Below are 12,500 nucleotides of genomic sequence, written 5' to 3'. Positions count from 1 at the left end.
CGTGCAAGAGAAGAAGAATTCTTTCCACTTCTACCTTTAAAAACAAATGCAGCAGAAGTTCCTTCAGACAAAATGTATAAAGTATAACGAACAAATATTAGTGTGGAGTCAGCAGATATCAGAAACACGACACGAGGAAACTTCAGACGCTTTTTAAATATACTTAGAAAGTGCATTATGGTGCCTCCATCAAATCTGCAATTACTTTAACATGAAATTACACTTTCATCGTGTGAAGCAGCGAAACTTAAACGTTGAGATAAAATGCAAAGTTTTTGTTTTTTTAAAGCAAATATTCAGACACAACTTTTCATACGTCGAGACATCGAGGTGAAGAGATCTCGTGGTTGTGATAGAATCAGCATTTTAGCACTTCCTGGTTTTATTCGTGTGTAAATACCAGCTGGGGAGTTTTGGAGCTTTAACGCCGAAGTTTCTCGCCGAGCTGTCGTTTAACTTTTACGTCTCAAAACTCAAACAAAACGTGAAAAAGTTTGTTTTGCACAGAACTTATTTTCTTCTATAATCCAAAAACCAATAAAATAATCTTGTTGCTCTTTGTGGAGACCAGGGATGCTAACCTTAGAGTGTGTGTGTGTGTGTGTGTGTGTGTGTGTGTGTGTGTGTGTGATCTTAGAATGATGACATGAAGTCAGAAACGTTAGCTTATTTTTTTCTTCCATAAGAAGCATGAAGTGTTCTTCTCTTCGTGTGGATGTGGACTGACTGCAGGAGCTGAGTGAGGGGGGGGGGGGTTACTCTGCAGGGTGCTGCAGGCTGAAGGGTTGGGTCATCCCTCTAATGGTCGTGGTGTTTCCTCCACAGTCCACGTACTGGTACATCTCCTGAGACACCTGCTCCGCATGCCCGAAGTACGAGGTGGTGATGGTCACTCTGCAGAGAAGGGGGGGGGGTTGAGAACACACACCACAGGAACCAAAGTGCACTTTAACACGAGGCCGACGTACTCACTGCATCATGACGACGATGTTGTGGACCTTGATGGTCTGCAGAGTGCAGTAATCACTGCAAGTACAAACAGATGCTGTGAACGTGTTGAAGATGAACAAACTGAAATCTACTGGGGGGGGGGGGGGTTACAACAGCAAAGACACTGAACAATATCTCAGTGGGAACGAACCTAAAATAAACATTCATCTTTTATTCTGAGCTTGTTTGTAACAACTCGTCAGCTCGTGTCCATTGTAGTGGCAGAAACATCGCTTCTCTACGTGTTTACAAGAAGTTCGTGGAACAGTTTGAATTAATTAGCATAAAGTCATGAGGTCAGAGGTCATGTCGTAGTTGATATGACACCAGCGTCGTCATGTCGGCTTTATAATTGGAACATGTGGCTTTGCAGAAGAAGTTTATCTGGTCCGTCACATGTTGCTGTAATGCAGCTCGATATCGCAATTGAAGAAAGAAAATATAAATATGTTAAATGTTCCATGTGTGTGAAGCAACAATAACTTACTACATGTAGTTCATCTCATCAGCAATGATGGTGGGGACCATGTAGTCGATCTGAAAACACACAGCAGAATAAAGAGCTGAACTCACACGGAGAGATGAACGCTGAGCTGCTGCACGCTGAGCTGCTGCACGCCGAGCTGCTGCACGCCGAGCGCTGAGCTGCTGCACGCCGAGCTGCTGCACGCTGAGCGCTGCACGCTGAGCTGCTGCACGCTGAGCTGTTGCACGCTGAGCTGTTGCACGCTGAGCTGCTGCACGTACCCGTTTCATGTCCAGAGGACTGATGCCGGTGATGTTGCTGATGCGAGATTTACCGATCACCGTCTTGGCGAACTGCACCTGAGCCGTGATGTTGGTGACCTCCACAGAGTAGTAGTTGTTGTTGGTGATGTTCAGAGTGTTCTGGAGCAGAAACAGGAAGAAGCTTCTTCAGAGCTCAGAACTCCAACACTTTAATGTGTCAACGTGTTTATAAAACTTTATATCAAAACATTATTCATCATCTTACAGGATGACATCACAGACTGCGACTAATAATAACTAATAATACTGATAAATTATTATTATGTTATTATTCATCATATAAAACCATGTATTCCTCGTCTTCTTGTGAAATGTGTTTACTAAACTTAAATTAACTTGATGGGCCTTGAAGATGAACTGAGAATAAACTAATAAGAATATAAATGATTTGTTATTACTATTAATGGTGTTTTTTATTTTACTTATATATTTTAGCATCTGCTGTCTTTATTTGGCCAGAGAGTGTGAGGAACATATTGTTTTTGTAAAGTTTATTATTATTATTATTATTATTATTATTATTATTATTATTATTATTCTGCAAAGAAAGTTTAAGACGTTCGAAAAACTCTTTACAAAAAAAATGACAAAGTTCTGCAGGATCGAGCTCGGTGCCACAACACGCAGCCAGAGTTGTGAGAAATGTCCAGTCAGGACTTTCGGGTTACATTTCTTGTGCTTGAACTAAATACTTTAATATTTTGTCTACTTTGCTTCTTCCTCTCTTAAGGAAACGCTGAAAAGATGGTTTATATAAATTAAGCAGAAAACTTCCTCCTTTGTCGTTATTGTATTTGCAGGCGTTAGTGTTGCTGACACATTTCCCTGAACTCAACATTAGTCTCGTGTTTCTCACCGTGATGTTGAGGTAGACGCTGCGCTTCTCTTGGTCGTAGCTGACAAAAACAGACTTCACGCCGACGTAGGAGACGTCGATGGAGCGGGGGAAGAGGAAGAAGACCGCCAGGCTGGACAGTAGTAGGCAGACCACCACTGACGCTGAGACATACAACTTCCTGTGGACGACACACACGCACACGGTGTGTTAGTGAGAGCGTGTCAGTTCCTACAGTGTTATCGTCTACAATACTGAAACATCGAGCGGCAGTGGAGCGGGCGAGAAGTCATCTGGGTGGAAATCACTGCCACTCATTTTTAATAACCTCGTTCATGTTTTACCTGCGTCCCGGGAGGACATCGGGTCAGACCTGAGACTTGCAGATTGGTGGTGACTTCATGGAGCTACGACCGTGAGGTAGTTTGTTTACAGTCGAACGTGATATTTTTAGGTCTGGGATTAGATTACAGAGATTACCTGCTGAACGAAACCTTTAAGTATCATAAACGTTTGTTTGCCACAGACATTATTTTCTGTGATAATCCAAACACTAATGGAAAAATCTAACTGGCTTTTTGTGGAGGGAACCAGTGACGCTGACTTCAGGGTGGGACTGCAGGACTGCAGGGACTCGTCCTCCCACAGCTCTGCGCGTGTCGCTCCTGTAGGACACAAAGATAAAACCACTCACGTCCTCCTGGGCCGCAGCCTCTGGTCGCTGTATGGAATCAATGCCACAAGTTGATTTTCTTGTCCTGAAACAAAACAATAATCAATGTTGAGGCGGTCAGTTGTTTGATTCTTTATTTTAGAATCATCACTGGATATTGTGGAATCCTGTGACTACAGAAGACTTCTCTTTACCTCTGGGGATCCTCCCGGTACCCTGACATGTGGGACACGTCACGCTGTCCCGTCCGGTGAACTCCACGTAAGGAAACTGGGAGACGTCGCCCGCCTTCCCGTCCTCGGTCTGAGGGTCCTCCAGAGCCGAGGTCAGGCTGTCCTGACCCTCATCGTGGCCGGTCTGTTTAGTGAGGTGGGAAAAAGATTTCCCCATAGTCACATCTGGAAAACACAAAAACAGTCTTTAATTCACATTAAAATATAGACGAGCGTTAAATCCTCACAACAAAGAAACCCGATCACACTTCACCACTTTCTATAGGAATGATTATTTATTATACGTTTAAAACTGCACAAATTCTGTATAAAGTAAAAAATCAGGATGAACTACGTTCAGAAAAACAAAGATGTAGAACAGTCAAGAGATCATTTGTGGAATAGTTTTAAAAAGGAAATGAAAATATCTACAGAAAAATAAAAGGATTAACAAATATAAAGCTGTGGTCAGAACTCTTGTGTGTATGTGAACCTTTGGGGATATATATAAACACTTAATGAGAATGTGTAATAGGCTCTTCAGGCTACACCTTTTCAGTCATTAATAACTCATTCTTTTTTGTGTATTTGAGTTTTAGAAGATTGCACAGTTTTGTGCAGTCAGTCATTTCAGATGGAAATGAGCTCGAGCGCGTTTATAGCAATTATAAATTACATTAAATCGACCTGGTGTTTTATTACAATCACAGCTGACTGTTAGCAGACTCAGATTAATGTCAACAAACAGACTCAGATTAATTATTATCTTATTAATACCGCTAACATGAGTTTATTAATACCGCTAACATTAGTTTATTAATACCGCTAACATTAGCTTATTAATACCGCTAACATTAGTTTATTAATACCGCTAACATTAGTTTATTAATACCGCTAACATTAGTTTATTAATTATTAATACCGCTAACATGAGTTTATTAATACCGCTAACATTAGCTTATTAATACCGCTAACATAGTTATTAATACCGCTAACCTAACATTAGCTTATTAATACCGCTAACATGAGTTTATTAATACCGCTAACATTAGCTTATTAATTATTAATACCGCTAACATGAGTTTATTAATACCGCTAACATTAGCTTATTAATTATTAATACCGCTAACATGAGTTTATTAATACCGCTAACATGAGTTTATTAATACCGCTAACATGAGTTTATTAATACCGCTAACATTAGCTTATTAATACCGCTAACATGAGTTTATTAATACCGCTAACATTAGCTTATTAATACCGCTAACATTAGCTTATTAATACCGCTACCATTAGCGTATTAATTATTAATACCGCTAACATTAGCTTATTAATTATTAATACCGCTAACATTAGCTTATTAATTATTAATACCGCTAACATTAGCTTATTAATACCGCTAACATTAGCGTATTAATTATTAATACCGCTAACATTAGCTTATTAATTATTAATACCGCTAACATTAGCTTATTAATTATTAATACCGCTAACATTAGTTTATTAATACCGCCAACATTAGTTTATTAATACCGCTAACATTAGTTTATTAATACCGCTAACATGAGTTTATTAATACCGCTAACATGAGTTTATTAATACCGCTAACATTAGCTTATTAATACCGCTAACATGAGTTTATTAATACCGCTAACATTAGCTTATTAATACCGCTAACATTAGCTTATTAATACCGCTAACATGAGTTTATTAATACCGCTAACATTAGTTTATTAATACCGCTAACATTAGCTTATTAATTATTAATACCGCTAACATGAGTTTATTAATACCGCTAACATTAGCTTATTAATTATTAATACCGCTAACATGAGTTTATTAATACCGCTAACATTAGTTTATTAATACCGCTAACATTAGCTTATTAATACCGCTAACATTAGTTTATTAATACCGCTAACATTAGTTTATTAATACCGCTAACATGAGTTTATTAATACCGCTAACATGAGTTTATTAATACCGCTAACATTAGCTTATTAATACCGCTAACATGAGTTTATTAATACCGCTAACATTAGCTTATTAATACCGCTAACATTAGTTTATTAATACCGCTAACATGAGTTTTTTAATACCGCTAACATTAGCTTATTAATACCGCTAACATGAGTTTATTAATACCGCTAACATGAGTTTATTAATACCGCTAACATTAGCTTATTAATACCACTAACATGAGTTTATTAATACCGCTAACATTAGCTTATTAATACCGCTAACATTAGTTTATTAATACCGCTAACATTAGCTTATTAATACCGCTAACATTAGTTTATTAATACCGCTAACATTAGCTTATTAATACCGCTAACATTAGTTTATTAATACCGCTAACATTATCTTATTAATACCGCTAACATTAGTTTATTAATACCGCTAACATTAGCTTATTAATACCGCTAACATTAGCTTATTAATACCGCTAACATTAGCGTATTAATTATTAATACCGCCAACATTAGCTTATTAATTATTAATACCGCTAACATTAGCTTATTAATTATTAATACCGCTAACATTAGCTTATTAATACCGCTAACATTAGCGTATTAATTATTAATACCGCTAACATTAGCTTATTAATTATTAATACCGCTAACATTAGCTTATTAATTATTAATACCGCTAACATTAGTTTATTAATACCGCCAACATTAGCTTATTAATACCGCTAACATTAGCTTATTAATTATTAATACCGCTAACATGAGTTTATTAATACCGCTAACATGAGTTTATTAATACCGCTAACATTAGTTTATTAATACCGCTAACATGAGTTTTTTAATACCGCTAACATTAGCTTATTAATACCGCTAACATTAGTTTATTAATACCGCCAACATTAGTTTATTAATACCGCTAACATTAGCTTATTAATACCGCTAACATTAGCGTATTAATTATTAATACCACTAACATTAGCTTATTAATTATTAATACCGCTAACATTAGCTTATTAATTATTAATACCGCTAACATTAGCTTATTAATACCGCTAACATTAGCGTGTTAATTATTAATACCGCTAACATTAGCTTATTAATTATTAATATCGCTAACATTAGCTTATTAATTATTAATACCGCTAACATTAGTTTATTAATACCACCAACATTAGTTTATTAATACCGCTAACATTAGTTTATTAATACCGCTAACATGAGTTTATTAATACCGCTAACATTAGTTTATTAATACCGCTAACATGAGTTTATTAATACCGCTAACATTAGCTTATTAATACCGCTAACATTAGTTTATTAATTATTAATACCGCTAACATGAGTATATTAATACCGCTAACATTAGCTTATTAATACCGCTAACATTAGCTTATTAATACCGCTAACATGAGTTTATTAATACCGCTAACATTAGTTTATTAATACCGCTAACATTAGTTTATTAATACCGCTAACATTAGCTTATTAATTATTAATACCGCTAACATGAGTTTATTAATACCGCTAACATTAGCTTATTAATTATTAATACCGCTAACATGAGTTTATTAATACCGCTAACATTAGCTTATTAATTATTAATACCGCTAACATGAGTTTATTAATACCGCTAACATTAGCTTATTAATACCGCTAACATCAGTTTATTAATACCGCTAACATTAGCTTATTAATACCGCTAACATTAGCTTATTAATACCGCTAACATTAGTTTATTAATACCGCTAACATTAGTTTATTAATACCGCTAACATTAGCTTATTAATACCGCTAACATTAGCTTATTAATACCGCTAACATTAGCGTATTAATTATTAATACCGCTAACATTAGCTTATTAATTATTAATACCGCTAACATTAGCTTATTAATTATTAATACCGCTAACATTAGCTTATTAATACCGCTAACATTAGCGTATTAATTATTAATACCGCTAACATTAGCTTATTAATTATTAATACCGCTAACATTAGCTTATTAATTATTAATACCGCTAACATTAGTTTATTAATACCGCCAACATTAGCTTATTAATACCGCTAACATTAGCTTATTAATTATTAATACCGCTAACATGAGTTTATTAATACCGCTAACATGAGTTTATTAATACCGCTAACATTAGTTTATTAATACCGCTAACATGAGTTTTTTAATACCGCTAACATTAGCTTATTAATACCGCTAACATTAGTTTATTAATACCGCCAACATTAGTTTATTAATACCGCTAACATTAGCTTATTAATACCGCTAACATTAGCGTATTAATTATTAATACCGCTAACATTAGCTTATTAATTATTAATACCGCTAACATTAGCTTATTAATTATTAATACCGCTAACATTAGCTTATTAATACCGCTAACATTAGCGTGTTAATTATTAATACCGCTAACATTAGCTTATTAATTATTAATATCGCTAACATTAGCTTATTAATTATTAATACCGCTAACATTAGTTTATTAATACCACCAACATTAGTTTATTAATACCGCTAACATTAGTTTATTAATACCGCTAACATGAGTTTATTAATACCGCTAACATTAGTTTATTAATACCGCTAACATGAGTTTATTAATACCGCTAACATTAGCTTATTAATACCGCTAACATTAGTTTATTAATTATTAATACCGCTAACATGAGTATATTAATACCGCTAACATTAGCTTATTAATACCGCTAACATTAGCTTATTAATACCGCTAACATGAGTTTATTAATACCGCTAACATTAGTTTATTAATACCGCTAACATTAGTTTATTAATACCGCTAACATTAGCTTATTAATTATTAATACCGCTAACATGAGTTTATTAATACCGCTAACATTAGCTTATTAATTATTAATACCGCTAACATGAGTTTATTAATACCGCTAACATTAGCTTATTAATTATTAATACCGCTAACATGAGTTTATTAATACCGCTAACATTAGCTTATTAATACCGCTAACATCAGTTTATTAATACCGCTAACATTAGCTTATTAATACCGCTAACATTAGCTTATTAATACCGCTAACATTAGTTTATTAATACCGCTAACATTAGTTTATTAATACCGCTAACATTAGCTTATTAATACCGCTAACATTAGCTTATTAATACCGCTAACATTAGCTTAGCTTAGGCCTGTGAACTTTAAATGAGAGCTAGTGGCCTGACGAGCTACGAAGTTAGCATTAGCGATACATTAGCAGGGAAGACTGTGGATTGGCTCACATCATTAAATGAACTGAAAGCTTGTAGCTGTCAACCACCAGACTAGCAGTTAGCTTGTTAGCTAGCTTTAACGAGCTGACAGCTATCAAACTCCCTGAAGATTAGCCGTAGCTACGATAGCTCAACTAGCTAGTTTAACATCAAACTGACGGTCTATCCGTCAGAAGTTAAAGTGAGAATAACACGTCTCATCTCAGAAACAGAGATTTACCTGAATGCGACTCTTTATTTACCAGCTGCTGTCCCTGCAGTTTTGTTTATCCTCTGGAAAACAGACATGCGCAGTTTGCGCACATATGATGCGTTCATGACCATGGGAAAAAACATTTTCTTCTGTGTATTCGGCAGATTAACGCTGCACTGGCGCGTTGCTGCCCTCTACCGTTATTGTTTTAATTAACAGTTGTTGATATATTTGTATACAGTCCAATATAAATTTTCTGGTGGACATTACAGAGCTAACACCTGTAAAAACAACCGCTACAAGTTTTATTTCCTGCCAACATCATGTAGTTTATGCACTTTACGATTCCTTCACTCATTTATATAATACCTCTGTATTTATTGTTGTATTTTACAAAGCATGTGTAATACTTAATATATCTTCTTCTTGCATTCTTTGTTTTGTCTTTTTATGTAGTTTATTGATGTATTGTTTTAAGTTGGACGCAGCTGTGTGTAGAACTTTGCAGGTGCATCTTTTCTATTGCAGGCAAAATAATCACAGTTGCAGTTTTTAATCACAATACATCCATAATCAATACCTGATCTAATCATTGGACACAGGAACGTCAACCTTTCATCCAACATTATTTCGAGAACCTAAAAGTCTTATCATCTGCAGATTCAGAATTCATTTTTGTATCTAAACTCGATGTATTTGTCACTATTTCCAAAGATTTAAACGAGTTTCAAGCTTAGAAAGACCTGAAACAATGTGTATTATATTAGCTAAAGTTTTACTCTGATGAAGGATCTATGACCGGCCCCAAAGGTTTTGTAAGAAGTGAAGGTTAAATTCAAATGAATGCTAAATCAGATCCAATAAAGATCCAAATAAATCAACAAACACAGGATGATGGAGAAAAGACAGAACGAGGAGGAGACGTTAAAGAAACATCAATAAATTACAGAAGTCTTAAGGAAAAGACAGAACGCTGCATCAAAGCTTAATGTTCTCCAAGATCTAAAACGCTCAGAAGCACAGACTTCCTCCCCCGTGTCAGAAACACTTTTCATGCTTATCCACCAAATTAAGGAAAAATACAAATATATAAAGAGAAACTTTGAAAATGCACGTTTTGGTATTAAGGCTGAAACACGTGTCGCCCCTTTGATTTCCCCTGAACACCCCCACACTGAGCAGACACCAACACAACATTCAACAATAAAAGATTTAGGATGTCCAAATACATAGTCTGCAAAGCAGCTCAATCTTCTGGCTATTCTGACCCACAATCCTTTGCAAAGCAGATCAATGTGCAGCAGGTCCTATCAGCAGTTAAAGTATTAGAATCAGCGTTAGAGGTCAACGAGCTGCAAGATGTTTTACACGTGGACGTGGAGCAGCATGTTGTTAAACCTGAGGGTCCCGGCCCCCACTAGGGGTCGCCAAAGCTTCACGCTGGCTCTTCTTGATTTTTGGGGTGTAAAACAACTTTTAAGAAAAATACATTTGTGTGATTTTTGATTGACATAAACTTAAAGAATCTTACAGGATAAGAAAAAAAACAAAGTGTCGGGGAGGAGAAAACACAAATAAATTCATAATACACACAGAACATTTGTAAGAAACACAAGTAATGTAAGAAATATTCACAGGAAATAATCTGCTCATCCACATCGCTGGTTTTACACAAACGTCCTGCAGGTTCTGCACCGTTATTGTCACACATTGAGAATAATATGAAATATACACATCAATATGTCACCTGACTGACGCTGTGACGGACGTCCTCACCATGAACACTGATTACTTCCAGGCTAATGTTACAAATTGTGCTAATTCATTTGTGTTCAAACCGTTTCCAGATCAATGGAAATATGAAATGATGTCATTTTCACGGGCGGTGTCGGCCATGTTAATGTGATTTACACCACGTTTGAACAGCCAGAGTGCTTTTTGATAGGACACATTAACAGCCACACACACACACACACACACACACACACACACACACGCATACACACACACAGCCCTGACTTCATTGCACTTGGGATTTGTGGGATCCCAGTGCGGGAACAAGAGACACTGCTGGCTTGATAATTAATGCACATTGATTCCCATGATGCTTTGCAGGTCATTTATTTCCCACTCTAATGCGATCATATTGTTTTAGATGTGGATATTATATGCCTTCATTTATATTGCTCACATATTTATGAGTCGCTGCTGTCCAAGGTTAGCCCACATCCACTTTGAAAGCCTATTTTTAATGCATTATTTCATCATTAATAACCATCTTTCTCAGCTGCTGTGATGCTGTGAGCTTCCCCCAACAAGGCTGCAGGTAATTAGCATTTATCAGACGGGGAGACGCCATGACGGCTCTGCAAACATGTGATGTAAAGTTGTTCCACGCTGGCTGGCTTCAGGGCTCCATGTTTGTTATCAAAATAAAATAATTTTCAACAAAAGACCTTTAGCATCAAAAACAAACTCAAATAAAACGACCAATGAAACTCAGATGGTCTCGAGGTCGTCTCTGGTTTATGTCATGAAGCTTTAAACACCGAAGCAAATGTGAAGCCTTCTTGGCAACAAACCAGATTCTGGTTCTGGTTCTAAATGTTCAGATGACAATTTAGTATAAGTAAAGTAGTATTAGTAAAAGTCAAAAGCAGGGACAAAATGTTCTTTTCTGTTTTCTGGTGTGTTTGATCCGAAGCCACTCGGATTATATTTCAATCTAATTGTTGTAATCTGGTGTTCATCTCCCCGACCTGTAAACACCTGTACACACCTGTAAACACTAAGACATGTAAACACCTGTAAACACCTGTAAACACCTGTAAACACCTGTAAACACCTGTAAACACTAAGACCTGTAAACACCTGTAAACACTAAGACATGTAAACACCTGTAAACACCTGTAAACACTAAGACATGTAAACACTAAGATCTTTAAACACCTGTAAACACCTGTAAACACCTGTAAACACTAAGACCTGTACACACCTGTAAATACCTGTAAACACCTGTAAACACTAAGACCCGTAAACACATGTAAACACCTGTACACACCTGTAAACACTAAGACCTGCAAACATTAAGACCTGTAAACACCTGTAAACACATGTACACACCTGTAAACACTAAGACCTGTACACACCTGTAAACACCTGTAAACACCTGTAAACACTAAGAACCGTAAACACCTGTAAACACTAAGAACTGTAAACACTAAGACCTGTAAACACTAAGACCTGTACAAACCTGTAAACACCTGTAAACACCTGTAAACACTAAGAACCGTAAACACATGTAAACACCTGTACACACCTGTAAACACTAAGACCCGTAAACACATGTAAACACCTGTACACACCTGTAAACACTAAGACCTGTAAACACCTGTAAACACCTGTAAACACTAAGACCTGTAAACACCAAGACCTGTAAACACTTGTAAACATCTGTAAACACTTGTAAACACCTGTAAACACTAAGACCTGTAAACACCTGTAAACACTTGTAAACACCTGTAAACACCTGTACACACCTGTAAACACCTGTAAACACCTGTAAACACTAAGACCTGTAAAC

At 36.0% G+C, this 12,500-nt stretch overlaps 1 protein-coding gene across 1 annotated transcript in view; it reads right to left on the bottom strand.

The window, feature by feature from the left end:
- Positions 1-9,043, bottom strand: part of tmem106bb (transmembrane protein 106Bb) — a 9,910-nt gene extending 867 nt beyond the window's left edge. The window contains exons 1-8 of the mRNA XM_029426337.1: positions 8,945-9,043; positions 3,482-3,685; positions 3,309-3,372; positions 2,636-2,795; positions 1,738-1,878; positions 1,478-1,527; positions 973-1,026; positions 1-894 (exon numbers count right to left, since the gene is read on the bottom strand). The exon at positions 1-894 is cut by the window's left edge and continues 867 nt beyond it. Coding sequence (XP_029282197.1) covers positions 756-894; positions 973-1,026; positions 1,478-1,527; positions 1,738-1,878; positions 2,636-2,795; positions 3,309-3,372; positions 3,482-3,677 — 804 coding nt within the window. The 5' untranslated portion in view covers positions 3,678-3,685; positions 8,945-9,043 and the 3' untranslated portion in view covers positions 1-755. The remainder of the gene's footprint in view (positions 895-972; positions 1,027-1,477; positions 1,528-1,737; positions 1,879-2,635; positions 2,796-3,308; positions 3,373-3,481; positions 3,686-8,944) is intronic.
- Between the last annotated feature and the right edge of the window lie 3,457 nt (positions 9,044-12,500).

This window comes from Cottoperca gobio, unplaced genomic scaffold (genome assembly GCF_900634415.1).
Source record: "Cottoperca gobio unplaced genomic scaffold, fCotGob3.1 fCotGob3_158arrow_ctg1, whole genome shotgun sequence".
NCBI lineage: Eukaryota > Metazoa > Chordata > Actinopteri > Perciformes > Bovichtidae > Cottoperca > Cottoperca gobio.
The sequence above is the reverse complement of the archived record's forward strand: the minus strand, read 5'-3'. Positions and strand labels throughout refer to the sequence as shown.